The 16,738-nt window shown below is 39.0% G+C and overlaps 1 protein-coding gene across 4 annotated transcripts in view; it reads left to right on the top strand.

Annotated features, from left to right (window-relative positions):
- Positions 1–16,738, top strand: part of TPD52L1 (TPD52 like 1) — a 90,273-nt gene that overhangs the window by 62,614 nt on the left and 10,921 nt on the right. For all 4 annotated transcript variants that reach the window (XM_086317014.1, XM_086317015.1, XM_086317013.1 and 1 more), the window contains exons 3-4: positions 5,099–5,247; positions 14,379–14,480. In XM_086317014.1, coding sequence (XP_086173140.1) covers positions 5,099–5,247; positions 14,379–14,480 — 251 coding nt within the window. The remainder of the gene's footprint in view (positions 1–5,098; positions 5,248–14,378; positions 14,481–16,738) is intronic.

The following is a 16,738-nucleotide window of genomic DNA, read 5'->3' as shown; positions in this document are numbered from 1 at the left end:
GTTGAGCCTTTCTGGCCAGGCTTGTTTGCAAAGGCTTTGGCCGGTGTCAACATCGGGAACCTCCTCTGGGGCTGGCGGACCTGCCCCGGTCACCACTGCTGCCCCAGCTGAGGAGAAGAAAGTAGAAGCAAAGACAGCAGAATCTGAAGAGTCTGATGATGACATGGGCTCTGGTCTTTTTTCACTAAGCCTCTTTAGTAACACATTCAATAAAAAGCTGAGCTCTAAAAAAAGAAAAAAAAGTTCCTTCAACGCAACACCAGTATCACTTCTGACCTGATGCAGTGGTTTGTGTACACATGGAGGGTGTGCAGTTAACATTTCTAATGAACTTGATTCAGAGCACCAACAAATGTATGTATTTGTAAATTCCAGAAGTAGAATATGGGTTTGTTTTTTTTTTTAAACAAATCTTGTCCATATATAAAGAAATACTATTTGTTTTAAGTATTTGTTCTCATTAGTCCTCTTACCAGCTGCTCCTAACATCTTTTCTGAGTTCTTTACACATCTATTCTGTGGGGTTCTTTTTTTTTCCTAGCTCTCTTTTTAAATAAACTTGCTCATTAGTTCTGTGCTACTAACATCCCACTCCCACTTTCATTTTGCGAAGCTGCATTTGATGCTCAGTATTCTATAATGTGGCTTGGTTTTTGAAAAGGATGAAGTGTTGGCCTGATAACTGTAAATTTATGATTATATAATAATCAAGTACTGCCAATGTCGCCTCGATAAAATGACTCAAGAAAAATAGGCATTAATAGGAGTAGGAAAATTACCAGACAGCGTTACTAAGTAGACAAGCCTCTTTTGGCTGTTCCTTCTTGGCGTGTGGTTTCCCAAGGAAAGCACACAGTGCCCTCAAGCCACCTGTCTCAGGCTGACAAATAAGTGTCCTGGGCTTTTCCTTCCTTTCCCAGTTTTTTCCTTCAAGTCTTTATTTCTTTCTGGACTGAACTGGTGAACAATTAAAGCCTTCATAACCAATAGCATCTTACTGTAGCACCCCTCTGTGTTAATCGGGGTTCTCCAGAGAAGTAGAACCAATAGGATGTATATACAAAGAGAGTTATTCTAAGGAGTCAGCTAATGTGATTCTGTGTCCAGTCAGCAAGCTGGACACCCAGGAGAGTCAATGGTGCAGCTCAGTCTAAAGGTCTGGGAAGAGCTGATGTTTTAGTTTGAAGCTGAAGGCAAGAAAAAACAAAAAAGCCAAACAACAACAAGACAAAACAACATCCCAGCTCAAAAGCAGTCAGGCAAATAGAATTCCCTTTTATTCAAGGAAGGGTCAGCCTTTTTATTTAAGTCATCAACCGATTGGGTGAGGCCCACCAGCTTTGGGAGAGCAATCTGCTTTACTCAGTCTGTCAGTTTAAATGTTAATCACATGCATAATCACCCTCAAAGACACAGCCAGAATAATGTTTGACCAAATGTCTTGCTAACCCATGGCCTGTCATACTCTCCCAGATAGTATCTGCATTTTAATTTTAGTTCTTCTTTACTCTTAGCCAGGGCAGGAGAAGAAGCATGACTTGAAGCAGTATGAACAAGAGACCAAAGGCTCTTACTCCTAAACATCATACTGATAATTAATGGTTTAAAAAGCTATTTCTTTCTCTGTATTTGTGACATATTTTATGTAATATAGCTGAATAAATAGAAAAGTAAGTCTTCAGTCTTCTAATATAAATTTTATTTTGAAGCTAACTCATTAGTTCATTTGTATTTTTGCATTTTTATTGTAATAAATTGATATAAAATTAACTATTTTAAATTGAATCATTCAATGGCATTTAGTACTCTTATAATGTTGTGTAACACCGCTTCTGTCTAGTTCCAGAACATTTTCATCATCTCAAAAAGGAATCCATTACCTGCTAAGCAGTTGCTTCCCATTTACCCTTCTTTTCTGTAGCCATGAGCCAGCATTCTGTCTCTGGATTCAGCTATTCTGGGTGTTTCATATAAATGGAATCACACAATATGTGACATTCTGTGTCTGATTCCTTTCATTTAGCCAAATGTTTTTGAGGTTCATGTGTGTTGTAGCTTATATCAGTACTTCATATATTTTTGTGACTAAATAATATTCCATTTTATGTATATACTACAATTTATTTATCCATTCATCCTTTGATGAGTATTTGGATTGTTTTCGTCTTTTGGCTATTGTGAATAGTTCTGTTATGAACATGTATACATGTATTTGTTTGAGGAATATAGTAGAAATAGGAATGCTGGGTCATATGATAATTCCACCTTTAACTTTTTGAGAAACTGCTGGACTATTTTCCACAGTGGCTGAACCATTTTTATTTCCACCAGCAATGTACAAGGGTTTCAATTTCTCCACATCCTCGCCAACACTTAAATTCCTATTCATTCATATATAAGTAACCAAGTTTAAATATCTAATCTTGTACATAAATATTTATCCTACAAGGAGATCTCCTAGGGGAATCAAGAAACCAAAGAACCAGACTATTAGTTTCTAACGAAGACATGATTAATTTAAAATTAACAGGCAAAGGATATCTTAAATACTTCAATTAATGATTTACCTGCACTCCAGCTCATTCCAAAATGAATTTGATATGGGTTACAATGTAGAATTTCTATACTACCTGCATCAGAGTATCTGGGGGTGCTTGTTAAATAATATATATAGACACACACACACACACAGAAGTCACTCAGTCGTGTCCAACTCTTTGCGACCCCATGGATTGTAGCCCACCAGGCTCCTTGGTCCATGGGGTTTTCCAGGCATGAATACTGGAGTGGGTTGCCATTTCCTTCTCCAATATATATAGACAGGCCTCACCAAATTTGAGACATCAGAATCTCAGGGCCTTAAAAGGGGCCTCCTTCTGGAATATTCATTTTAAATGTGCTCTCTGAGTGACTTTTATATAAACTGAAATTGATGTAACTAGGCCAAAAATTCTCATTAGTCCAATAAGGGATTGAATCTCACCAGGATCATCATTTAAAGTATTTGTGATTAAAGGACTTGCTGCTGTGTCAGGACTCTGTGCTCTGCAGAAAGAGATGAGATTGACCATTTTCAGTCTTGCATGTTAATGTAATTTAAGAATTATCTTTTAATTTTACCTTTTGGGATTTTCTTAATAACTATTTTGGCATATATTATATTTAGATCACTGATATATAAATGAAAGCATTAAGAAGTGTGAGTCTAACATTTTATTGAAATAGTGAGACTTTCATTATAGTACCTGCCATTAGTCTGCATAGAGTAACTGAGTTCATATTTTCATCATTAGAAGTCTTTTCTCTACAAATACCTTTTAACATATGCTTCAATTTTTAAATGATTAGATGTGGGATTTAATATTTCTTTAGGATGATGTTTGATGAATTGGTCACTTCAGTATTTCTATCACTTTTTTGGGACCATGGATTTCATTAGAAATCTTATGAATCCTTTACCCATTCCTCCCAACTCCCCAAAACTAATGAATATCCTACTGTCCCCCATAATTTTGAGTAAATTTCTGAGATTCCATAGATAAAAGCATGAGAATACCAAGATGTTTAAACCTCTCTCTTCTTCTCTACATCTTTAATTTTTCTCTGCAAGTTAAAAAATTTCTCATTACCCTTGTTACACATTGGAAAAAGCAGTAATACCTAATATATCTATAAAACCAGATTCCTAGTTATTTCAGTCACTCAAACATATTATTTATTCAAAAGAAAGAAGAAAAAAAATCTTTCTATGCTGAATAAAAAGCTGACCTGAAGCCCAAGTATTTTCTATGGTAAGAGAGCTAGAGATACAACCTTGAGAAATCTTAGGCAACAGACTAAATGCAGGTGAGCTCGTTGACTAAGATGAAAATATGGAATATAACATGAGAGCAAAAGGATAGAAGGATCTGATTTTAAAATGATAGTGTGTTCTCATTGAATGGAGAGACTAAAAACACAGTCCCCCTTGGCCACCCCTGAATATACTCCTTTTGGAGTAATGAGTATACAGCTGCATACCGAAGACTCTTGCTTGTCAAGAAGCTATAGCTTGGAGACCTCTCTGGTGGTCCAGACTCTGTGCTTCCAACACAAGGGGTATGAGTTCGATCTGTGGTAGGAGAACTAAGATCCCATATGGCACTTGGCATGGCCAAAGAAAAAGGAAAAAATGAAAACATAGGATGCTACTAACTATAACATGTCATGGAAGGTGGAATTCATTTTAGAAAGACTTCAGGAAAATTTCCACGAACATACAAAAACGTTTCACAACTGTAAAAAAAAAAAAAAAAAGGATAACGTTAGACTACTAGGACATTTTGCTGATATTAAAACCTCGAAGATAGTGTTCTTTTCTACTAGAACATTTCAGATGGTTGATTCAGTATTTCTGCCTGTTTTAAGTGATTTTTTGTGAATACAAAGGTTTACAACACTATTTTTGCAAAAGTAGATGTCATTGTTGAGTTGTTTTTCTAGCAGCTATGTCTCTGGTGACCCAAGGAACACATTTGCAAGATGATTGACAGGGTTAGTGATGCTGTTTGTGGTCAGGAGTAGAGTGACACTTGGAATGTAAATGAAACTTAGCTGCTTCGTTTTTTTTTTTTTTTTAAAGTAAGGAGTAAAATGCCAGCTTGGCAAAACCACAATGTATGCTTAGGTGTGGATGGCAAAAAAATAACGCTGACTAATGGCACTTGAAAAGAAGTTATTAGATATAGACTACACAATCAATTTCCTGTTCAAAAATTATACCTACATATAATTTTAGAAAAACATTTGGATGATTGAAAACCAGAAACTCTAAGCAGTGTCTATTTCCTAGTAGATTACACATGGTTTTTATTGTCTTTGTATTTTGCTGTGAATTTTTTACAAGGAGTAGTGTTTACATTTAGAACCATTCAAACTAAAAAATCTACTTTCATTTAAAAATATTAGACTTCTCTACAGGATGTGTTTGCTAAGGCCTTGCATAGGGCTGTGTAAACAAGAGGGTGCCCAGGGTGCTTTGGATCACTGAGAGCTTCCGCCCTTGAATGTTTCACCTGGTCTGACATTTTTCCCCCATCATTTTCCCTCCTGCTTGTAGCTGGAAGACGAAATTACAACCTTAAGACAAGTTTTATCAGCAAAAGAAAGGCATCTTGTGGAGATAAAACAAAAACTCGGCATGAACCTGATGAATGAATTAAAACAGAACTTTAGCAGAGGCTGGCATGACGTGCAGACAACCACTGCGTAAGTATATTTTTTTTCTTAAAAAGTAATCACTCAGCCTGCTGTCTTGCCTCTTCTATATTTTTTTTCCTTCAAGGCTTATTTTGTACTGGTGTCCAGGGAAAATATTTTCTCTAGAAGTAAAATATATAGAAATATGAATGGTCATTAGTATGTTGCATGATACAGGCTCTGCAAAGTAGCTTCATGAAATAAAACTTTGTTCACCAAAACTCTGTTTTCACTTAGACTACTTTTATGGAGTTGTACAGTTTTAAATTCTTTCTCTTCAATATACATATTTTTTTAACATTTGTTAAATATATACTTTAGGCTTATGTTTTTCCATAAAATTCTAAATCCTTTGAATACGTGGCACTCACTACATATTTTGAATTTCTATTAAAAATGATTGACAGTTTTAAAAACTGTAGACTTTTTGACCATTAACGTAAAGAGAAAAACCTGTATCTTTCATATTTTGGGGATGTGCTTTTTATCCCTGTTACTCTATAGAATATGTATGTGTATATTGGCCTCTGCCTCAGTTCCCGGCACAAAGCTCCCAAAATTCATATAATTTCTTAAGTGATAAGAGCACTAGGAGCATCTTTTGTTCTCATGTTTGCACTTTTACCCTGATTCCTGACACAGAGTTCCTAAATCCTTTGGGATTTCCAGGGTAACAGCCGTATCCTTGGTTCTAATAAGATGACTCTTGGCGGACTCCTGGAGGAGAGCCGGTCACAAGAAAGACCAAGGCATGATTAGAAGCTGTCAGTCCCATGCCCCCATTCTCTATGGAGAGAAAAGGACCTGGAAATGGTCTATCATGCCTATGATGAAACTCCATAAAAATCTCAGAAATATGGCATTTGGAACGCTTTGGGGTTGCTGAACCCATGGAAGTGCCAGGCAGGTGGGTCCCAGGAGAAAGCATGGAAAGCAGGTATTTCCATGGGAACATGGGGATGGGTTCCCATCCCCGCATGCCTCTTTCATCGGGCTGTTCATCTGTATCTTTTATCATATAATTTTTACAATAAATCGGTATAACCTAGCAAGTAATCTGTTTTCTTAAGTTCTATGAGCCACTCTCGCAAATTAATTGAACTTGGGGAGGAGGTTGTAGGAACCTCTGATTTGTAGCCCCTTGGACTTCCCTGGTGGCTCAGACAGTACCTGCAATTCAATTCCTTGGTCAGGAAGATCCCCTGGAGAAGGGCATGGCAACCCAGTCCAGTATTCTTGCCTGGAGAATTCCATGAACAGAGGAGCCTTGTGGGCTACAGTCCATGGGGTCACAAAGAGTCAGACATGACTGAGTGACTAACACTTTGGTCAGGAGCACTGGTGATAATCTGGACTCGTGATTTGCGTCTGAAGTGGGGTGAGTAGGGAGCACTCTTGTGGGACTGTGCCTTTAACCTGTGGGATCTGATGTGACCTCCAGGTAGTGTCAGAATTAAATTGTAGGAGACTCAGCCGGTGTTACAGAACCTCTTGATATGAGAAACTCCTCCACACAAACACATCTGGTATCAAAAGTGTCCTGAGTGTGCTGGTAAGTGTGAGACTACAGGAGAAACACTGCAGAAGCAAGTTTTTCTTTCGTAGACCAGCAGAAATGTTTGCAGTTTTGCTATTATCTTCTTGTCTGATATAAGGCAAAGTATAGAATAACTTTGTGGAGAAGGCAATGGCACCCCACTCCAGTACTCTTGCCTGGAAAATCCCATGGACGGAGGAGCCTGGTAGGCTGCAGACCATGGGGTCGCGAAGAGTTGGACACGACTGAGCGACTTCACTTTCACTTTTCCCTTTCATGCATTGGAGAAGGAAATGGTAACCCACTCCAGTGTTCTCGCCTGGAGAATCCCAGGGACGGGGGAGCCTGGTGGGCTGCCGTCTATGGGGTCGCCCAGAGTCGGACACGACTGAAGTGGCTTAGCAGCAGCAGCAGCAGCAGAATAACTTTGAATATTCTACAGTCTTGCTTTTATGGGGTTACTTGTTAAAATTACACAAAATAATGAACTATTGTGGTACTTTTCTAATGATTTAAAATATTTTGCTTGCCAGGTGGTCTTGTACCAAAGGGAAGAAGGTGCCCAGATCATAATGTGATTTTTCTTCCTTTTGTGTGTTGAGGGGTGGGGCCTGATGGAGAAACCATAGAGGCGTCCTATCTTTGACCCCAGATTCCACCATCAAGAAATTTTTGACCTTGTGTTATGCATTTTCTTCCCTACTATTACCCTTTGGAACTTAAAGATATTACATTCCTAGTATCTGAGTGGGAAACAGTTTTTCTCTTTGCTGATTCTTCTCTCCCAAGCACAGAGGGGCTTCCATGAAATGAGATCATATTAGTACGTATCATAGGTAGTGAGGATTCAGTGAGTCCAGAACAGCATCTGGCACTTTGTATGCTGTTTGCTGTTGTAGGAAGCAGGTCTGGTGGGGAGATCCAAGAATTCTGTTTTGGCTTCACAGACTTAGAGAAGGAACCATGGTTGCCAGGGAAGGGGGGAAGAATGGGGGGCAGGGATGGCTAGGGAGTTTGGGATGGACAGGTCTACTGCTATATTTTAAATGGATAACCAACAAGGATCTGCTGTATAGCACATGGAATTCTGCTCACTGTTTTGTGGCAGCCTGGATGGGAGGGGAGTTTGGGGGAGAATGGATACATGTTTACGGCTAAATCCCTTCACTGTTCATCTGAAACTATCACAACATTGTTAATCAGCTATACTCCAATAGAAGGGCTTCCCTGGTGGCTCAGTCAGTAAAGAATCTGGTGGAAATGCAGGAAACCACCTGCAATGCAGGAGACCTGGGTTCAGTCCCTGGTCAGGAAGATCCCCTGGAGAAGGGAATGGCAACCCACTCCAGTATTCTTGCCTGGGAAATCCCATGGACGGAGGTGCCTGCTGGGCTACGGTCCATAGGGTCGCAAAGAGTCGGACACACCTTAGCAGCCAAGGCAAAGTAAAATGTTGAAAAAAATTCTGTTTGAGCTGTGCTTAGTCTGAGATGCCCAACAGACCAACAAGTTGCTGCAAGGGGGTGACTCAGAGGAAAAATCAGGGCTAGAGATGGACATGAGAGTTATCTACATACTGATGCAGTGAAAGCTACAGGACTAGAATAGATTTCCTAAGAGATTAATTAATAAATACAGATGATTATGGTCTCACTAACCTTTAGGAATGTTGCGAACTTTCCTTTGTAAAGAAGAATAAATCTCTTTTTTAAGAGGGAGGCCTGAGTCTATCAGCAACATAATTTCAGGAGATCATTTTCTCTCACCCTTTTTTCTTGACTGCTAAGGGAAGGAATGATGCTAAAGCTGAAACTCCAGTACTTTGGCCACCTCATGTGAAAAATTGACTCATTGGAAAAGACTCTGATGCTGGGAGGGATTGGGGGCAGGAGGAGAAGGGGATGACAGAGGATGAGATGGCTGGATGGCATCACCGATTCGATGGACATGAGTGTGAGTGAACTCTGGGAATTGGTGATGGACAGGGAGGCCTGGCGTGCTTCAATTCATGGGGTCGCAAAGAATCGGACACGACTGAGCGACTGAACTGAACTGAACTGAAGGGAAGGGAAAAGTCCTATGTTGGGACAAGGGGTAGGATGTGATCATAGAATCTATTTTTCCCCTGGATATTTTTAATGGTGAAATAAATTATTGTTTGTTAAATAATTTGCATCCATTAAAATTCTACTTTTCCAAAAAAATTAATTACATGGAAAAGTGCTAGCTAACATAATATTCAGTGAAAACCCATCTCACTTATAAAATATATATATGTAGAAAAAAGACTGAAAGGAAACCAATATATTAACTGGGATTAACTGTGAGTGATGGATATGTGTGTAAGATTCATTATTTTTTCCATTCACCCATCTTTCCTTTTTTTTTTTCTCCCTTAAATATTTAAATTCCTGCTATTAATGTACATCACACAGATTTTAGAACAATATCTATGCATCATGTGGTGAAAATTTTGATGTGAGGGAGTGATGAACTGGGCTAGGGTTAGCTAGGATAGAATTAGATTTCAAAGCACTAAAAAGAATTTTAGGTGTCAAGGCACTCACTACAGGTATTCCAGAGGCAATACTTTGCATGCTGATTAAACAGTCATGACCTATTTAGTTTGATTTATAATGAAATGAAAACCTCTGATATGTTAATGAAAGATTTTGCGTATTTTAGTTTGTGGTAGGATTCATATTGGAATGAAACCAGATGACTAGGAATAACTACACAGCAGATTAAAATTATCTCCCTTTTAGAAAGATAACCATACAGTATTAGGTCAAGACATCATCTGTGTCCCAGGGCTTGCTGTTGCTGTTGTTTTTGTCATAGTTTTTTGGGTGCCTTGATTTCAGAGACTCTAAGAACACACACAAAAAGTCCCCCTACCCTCTTCTTTTTTCTTCTCTGAAGCTCTATAATGTTTCTAGGCTTTAAGGAGGCACAGGGGAGGTGGGTGGCCTTGGGGTGAAGAGGTGGGAGACCATTGGAGGAGAAATTGAATCTCTTCTGGAGATAGAAGGAAAAGTAATTTGAAAACCTGATGTCATGGTGGGCTATTCAAACCCATGTGCTTCATTTTAGTGAGTGTTTGGCCTTTGCTAACCCGTGAAATTGCCCCAACAATAAACCCCTCTGAGTTGTATTAGACCAAATGGTAGTCTACAAAGGGGAGAAGGTCATGGAATGGAATTTCAACTATTCCATCTTTTTGGAAGCTTAATAAATTCACCCTATATACAGAGGAGTAAAACTCTAACATTCAGCTTTTAAAAAAAATGCATAGTGCTTGAAAATTGAAGCTTGGTATACGATTTATTTACTCTTTGATTTTGTGCTTCTAAGACTTCCAGCCTATTGTGGTCAGTAAAGATTATTATATCTTATTTATGAGGAATTGTTGTGGCACCATTAGGTTCAGAAGTGCCAGTGAAGATTAAAGACCTAATTTTAAAAGCCCATCTCTCTCATGGTTGTTCATTCTTACTGGCCTCATCATACAAGGTAGAACATAGGTTCTCCTTTTCGAGATTCAAGTGGTAAATCTGTGATTTGGTGTTGTGTTTGGGGAACCTTTGGAAGAGAAGAAGTCTAAAAAGTTTTTGTGTCTTTGGTGAAGTGCTGCATATGCAATTGTTAAAGTAATGCTCTCTTTTAAATTCCATAATAGGAAATAGATTTGGGCTATAAAGATATTTTATCTTCTTGTAAAAAGACTGTTGAATTACAATTTTTTTTCTACCTGCATGTAGAAAAATGCTTTAGGTCAGAACACTTTAGAGGATGACATGCTTTCTCCTTTTGATTATTAACACTGATTTTCAAATCACTAGGACATGAAGAGAGGAAGAGCCCTCTGTCAGTACGCTGGCCAAAGAGCTCACCTGTTCTAATGGTTAAAGGTTACCCAGTCCTTAAAATGTAAAGATACACACACAGATACAATGGAGTATTATTCAACCATGAGAAAAGGAAATCCTGTTGTTTGCAATAATATGGGTGGACCTTGAGGGCACTATGCTAAGTGGAGTCAGAGAAGGATAGAATCTGCATAGTATCACTTATATGTGGAATCTAAAAAAAAAGTCAGACTCTTGGAAACAGAGAATGCAAGAGTGGTTTCTGGAGGTGGTGGGTATGGGTGAAATAGGGAGAGGTTTCTAAGAGTACAAACTATCACTTATAAGTTGAATAAGGTTTGAGGAGCTAATGTATAATATAATGACCATAGTTGAAAACACTATTGTATAAATGAAATTTGCTAAGAGAGTAGAACTTAACGTTCTCCTCAATATATACATGTGCATGCATGCTTAGTTGCTTAGACTTGTCCTACTCTTTGTGACCCCCATGGACTGTAGCCTGCCAGGCGTCTTTGTCTATGGCGTTTTCTAGGCAAGAATACTAGTGTGGATTGCCATTTCCTTCTCCAGAGGATCTTCCCGACCCAGGGACGGCGTAACCTGCATCTCTTGTGTCTCCTGCATTGCAGGCAGATTCTTTACCTTCTGAACTACCAAGGCAGCCCATATTCCCCCAAAGCGGGTGTTTGCTGGAGTTGCTTCAGAGCACGCAAGGACAAATTTCCCTCACTCATTTTAAGGTCACCACGGCTCTTCTCTGAAGGGGAAAGTTCACGCTGCAAAGTCCTGACTTTGCACCTTGTGCCTGAAGTCAGGGAATCCAGCTGGACTCTGTTTCCTCCCTTTGGCCTCAGGGGGCTCTTGCTCTGGTTGATTTCAGCCGCTGGGGATACAGAGATGATGAACAAGATGTGGTCCCCATCCTCAGGAAGTTCAGATAAGTCACAGAGAGGGATTCAAAAACCCTAATTGCAGCACAAAGGAACAATGTTTGGAGAGAGCTATGCGGAGGGGATTATGGGAACCCTGAGGAGAGGCACGCAACACCGACGTCTTAGAGCAAATACTCTCGAGTTTTCTGCCCCCCAGTGCATAACTGACAGCAACCTGAGGATATCTTAACATTTTGACTTTTATTTAAGGAAGAGGTATTAGTCTCCTGCTCTGTCAATTATGAAACTCAGCAATGGTGTAATTCACATTTAGCTTAAAATAAGAGATGCTAGTAATCTAAAATGTTAAATACTGCTTCCTTTTAAATTAGAAGGTTGTCAGGTCAATCAGAAGGTTAGCATTTAAGTTGTTTTTCATCATTTGAATATTATTGAACATATTTTTATGCAGTAGAGTTGAAAAACAGTTTTAAGTGTTAGTAGTATAAACTGTTGGAGAAGGCAATGGCACCCCACTCCAGTACTCTTGCCTGGCAAATCCCATGGACGGAGGAGCCTGGTAGGCTGCAGTCCATGGGGTCGCTAGGAGTCGGACACGACTGAGCGACTTCAATTTCACTTTTTACTTTCATGCGTTGGAGAAGGAAATGGCAACCCACTCCAGTATTCTTGCCTGGAGAATCCCAGGGACAGGGGAGCCTGGTGGGCTGCCGTCTCTGGGGTCGCAGAGTCAGATACGACTGAAGCGACTTAGCAGCAGCAGCAGCAGCAGCAGTATAAACTATGTAGGCTTCCCAGGTGGCGTAGTGGTAAAGAATCCAATCCACCTGCCAGTGCAGGAGACACAAGAGACGTGGGTTTGATCCCTGGGTCAGGAAGATCCCCTGGAGAAGGAAATGGCAATCCATTCCAGTATTCTTGCCTGGAGAAACCTATGGACAGAGGAACCTGGCAGGCTGCAGTCCTTGGGGTTGCCAGAGAGTTGGGCGCGACTGAGCACAGCACAAACTATGTACAGAATTTCATGGCACAGTGAAGGGAGGAAAATGCAACTATGCTGACTTCCTTGGGGGTTATCAGTGGCCTGACAGAAGGGCCCTTTTTCAAGATGCAGGCTCCTAGCATCTGGATGGGGGTGTATTCAGTTTTAAGATCAAGCACAATTAGGATGCAGCATAAGGACAGGCTCTGTGCAGTGCATAACTGCAGAGGGGCCCTTCACTTAGGCTGTGATGTGTAATATGTGTCTTTCCCTATTCCCTAGGAAATGTCTGTTTAGTAATGAATGTTTGGTTTGACTTTATCATCTAGATAATACATGATTTTTACACTTCCTAAGAACACAGGCATTGTACAAATAAATAACATATGGTGCTGGTAATATAGACTTCTTTCTACCTGCTAACAAAAAAGAATAATAGAATACCATATTACTAAAGTGATTTCAGTCCCAAGGAAACCAACAAGGGTGTTTTAAAGCATTGGCTTAAAGTCTGATAGTATATTTAGGGCTGGATGACTTGTGGGAGGTGGAAGGGGAGGAAGGATAAGGGAAGCTCCCACTTAATGGATTTCATAGGACATAGTCTTCTCAGAGACGCCATATGCATGAAAGTGTTCTAGGCTAAGCAGGGAGCATTGGGGAACTTACCTGGGAACAGCTCTGTAGAAGTCTAAGCAGTGCGGTATAGTGACGACTTACATATTCCCTCAGGTTAGGTGCTTTTGTTTTCTGGTTTATTAACGCTTAGAAATTTCCCAGGCCAGCGGACACACCGCTGCCTTTCCTGCCACCATGCTCAAAACCTGAAGCCAATCTTTTTGTCTTGTTCCATTTGTCACTAGCAACCTTTTGTCAAGTCTGTCCATTTTCTCTCTACAGTCCATCACACCGCTCTGTTCTTACTGCCTTGACTCCCAGTTCAGACCAACAGAGGAGCTTCCCCTTCGATCACTGATTCCTTCATCTAGTATTTATTCAGTTTCCCCTTTTTCCTGCTGCCAGATCCTAGGGACACAGAAATGAATGGCTTCCTTGTCCTCGGGGAGTCAGCCTTGTGGGGACATAGGTTTAGGAACAGATCATTGCAGTACTGTATTCCTAAAACTGTCTTGAAAAAAGTCACTGTATTAGCTTAAGATTATGCACCCTTCTTACTCCAACCTCTCTCCATATTACAAAATAAGTACTAGTTCAATTTTGCCTTTTTATAGTTCCTTTTACCCACATAAATAGGAAAAGCTTACATTTCTCTTTGAAACATGCATTCTCTAATCTGTGTTAGCTTTGATGGCTAGAGCTTTCATTGTCCTTTCATAGAGTTAATACATCTCTTTAAGAATAATTTTCTACTATTGAAGCAGTTCCATTATTTGTGATTAAAGATCTGCACATTCAGATCTAGGCTTACAAATGTGTATTTTTACTGAATTCAGATTGCATGGTCTGACTTTCCTGCTGATGAGCAGCCACCAATCCATCCTCCCCAAAGAACAGAAGCAATTGCTTCTGTGGATCATCTTCCTAAATCTGTTTTGGAAAGGGAACTTTCAAAAGTTCCCTGGTGGCTCAGATGGTAAAGAATCTGCCTGCAATGTGGGAGACCTGGGTTCGATCCCTAGGTTGGGAAGATCCCCTGGAGGAGGGCATGGCAACCCACTCCAGTATTCTTGCTGGAGAATCCCCATGGACATAGGAGCCTGGCAGGCTACAGCCCATGGGGTCCCAAAGAGTCAGCCACGACTGAGCGACTAAGCACACAGGAGAGAGAAAGACGGTGGATGTATTATGGGTGGTCTTGATAATGAGCTGTTCTTATTTTTCTGTTTTATTTCTAGCTACAAGAAAACACATGAAACCCTGAGTCATGCCGGGCAGAAGGCAACTGCAGCTTTCAGCAACGTTGGGACGGCCATCAGCAAGAAGTTTGGAGACATGAGGTACTGTGGGAAAGAGCCAGGTGGAAGAGGCTTGGCCTTTGGCTTTCAGAGACAAGGAGGGGCATTATCCATTGACTAGTTTTCCTAAGGCATTCTTTTCTTTAATTAGATTAAAATTTTATGTGGCTGATCGTATTGGTGACTGAGATACATTTTTATATTGGGACCTTTACCTAAAGGTCAGCTTAGTGGATCTGATCCCAGAGATGCCCTTTCTACTATTCAGTAAAAATAGAAGACAGAGGGTACCTTTAATCACCAGTAATAAGGAGAGATTCCAAAAGAATGCAACACATACTGAATTTGAATCACTGTAACTCAAACTAAGTTAAAATATGCTTTCAGTGAATATGCTCTGATAAACTATTCTTGGCTACATTTTTGTACACATACAGCTAGTATATATATTTTTTTCTATGCTAAATATATAGATATTTATTCTTTTATTCTAGAAAGGTACCATGGATATATGCACCTGGTAATATTCTTTCTTTACTTTGGCAATATATTGTGAATATTTAATAAGTGTTTATTACATCTTCATTTTCAGTGGATGTATTCTCTTCCAGTGCACAGCTGTTAAATGTAAAATTTACCAAATTTTAAAAATTTAAAAATTACCAAAATGTTTAAACCAGTTCCTTTGCACATTTTGGTGATTTTCAGTATTTGTTATATAAAATTAGGGTGAATATCAAGATTTGAAACTGAGAACAATGTAATATTGACCATTTTTATTTTTTATATTATATTCTAGAAAGTTATCTTACATACAGTTGCTGCTCTCATATTTTTTTGCTTATTTAAATACCTATCATAGTTTATTTTGAATTTGGCTGATATGCTTAGGAGATTTTTCTTTATAAATCAATGTCATTTTTGTCTCTAAAAATCAAGTTCAATTTTTAAAAACTTCTCAAGTACATTTTATATTTCTTCTTTTTAAAAACTATGTGCATATTATTTTACTGGATTCTTAAATTATTGCTTTCTGTATTACTCTGCAGCTTTGATGCCTAGAGGCAAATATTTGTATCTTTGTGTTTAAGTTATTTTTTGACTTCAAAAATTACTGGATTGTGCCCAACATTCATGCATCATCTTAAGAACTTGGCATTCATGAGGCTAGAATTAAATAAGTACATATGCATGAATCTGAGTACATTGCTTTATCTTCATTTTTGCTAATAAAGCAATAACAAAAAGCAATTAAAATTCTTCAGAGGCAGTGTGTGATGAACTGGTAAGCATTTTGGATTATTAATTAACCCTAGTTTTATTAGAATAAAATTTGCAGTCATTTCAATGGCAGGAAAGCATTTATCTAAACTAATTAAATAATTCCTTAAAACAGGAAAGACTTTATCACCAGTTATATCCAAGAAAATATGTTTTGTCATGTTTATAAAATTTGTTTTCCACGTACTTAGTTGAAACAATGATCATAGTGGCATAATACTGCCAACAGGAACAGTGTTTCTCCAACTGGAGGAGACTTTACAGACAGCTCTGAAGCTTGTTACATGCGTATTCCTAGATTCCACCTCTCTCTCTTGAGATTGCACCTAAGAAGGTCTTGGATGGCATCTAGGAACCTGTTTGAAATAAGCTCCCAGGTGATCTGACTTCAACTAGTTAGGTGTTGAGGAACCAAGTGTAATTTAGCTTACCTGTACCTGGGTATTCTCAGTTATAAATGTAGATAAGAGTAACATCTTCAGGTTATTATGCAAGTAGCAGAAGACAGCGTGCCATGTATTAAACATTCAATAAATGCTAGTTTTTACTTTACTAAGGAACTATCTCAGTTACAAGGTGGCCCTCCAGGACAGAAATTAGGCAGAGTCCCTGAACAGGAGTGTGCTGTATTTCATGAGTTGTAAAGAATAAAGACTGTGTTTCACACATATACATGTTGACACACTCATGTTCCTGCATGAACTGGGCATAATATCAAGGTGTGTTGACTGCCTTTCCTCCTGTTTCAATGTGGCTTTATTTTAGCATAATGGATAATCTGTTTCCCAGGAGTTCTAAACTTTTCGTTAATTACTGCTCTGTGCAGAGGACACAACACTTCCATTATAAACTGTGTCTAAAAATATTGGGAAATGTAGTCTTTATTACTAGAGATTCAAATATGATCCTGTAATAATATGTAGACCTATATTTTCCAATCTATATTTTTCTCAAGCTAAATATCTAACATCTATATATAAATGAGGATAAGTCCCTGTGAAAACAAGTTTTACAAAGGA

The sequence above is a fragment of the Bos grunniens genome, chromosome 9, assembly GCF_055505025.1.
Source record: "Bos grunniens cultivar Pamir isolate PY7600 chromosome 9, Bosgru_T2T1.0, whole genome shotgun sequence".
Classification (NCBI taxonomy): Eukaryota; Metazoa; Chordata; class Mammalia; order Artiodactyla; family Bovidae; genus Bos; species Bos grunniens.
The sequence above is the reverse complement of the archived record's forward strand: the minus strand, read 5'-3'. Positions and strand labels throughout refer to the sequence as shown.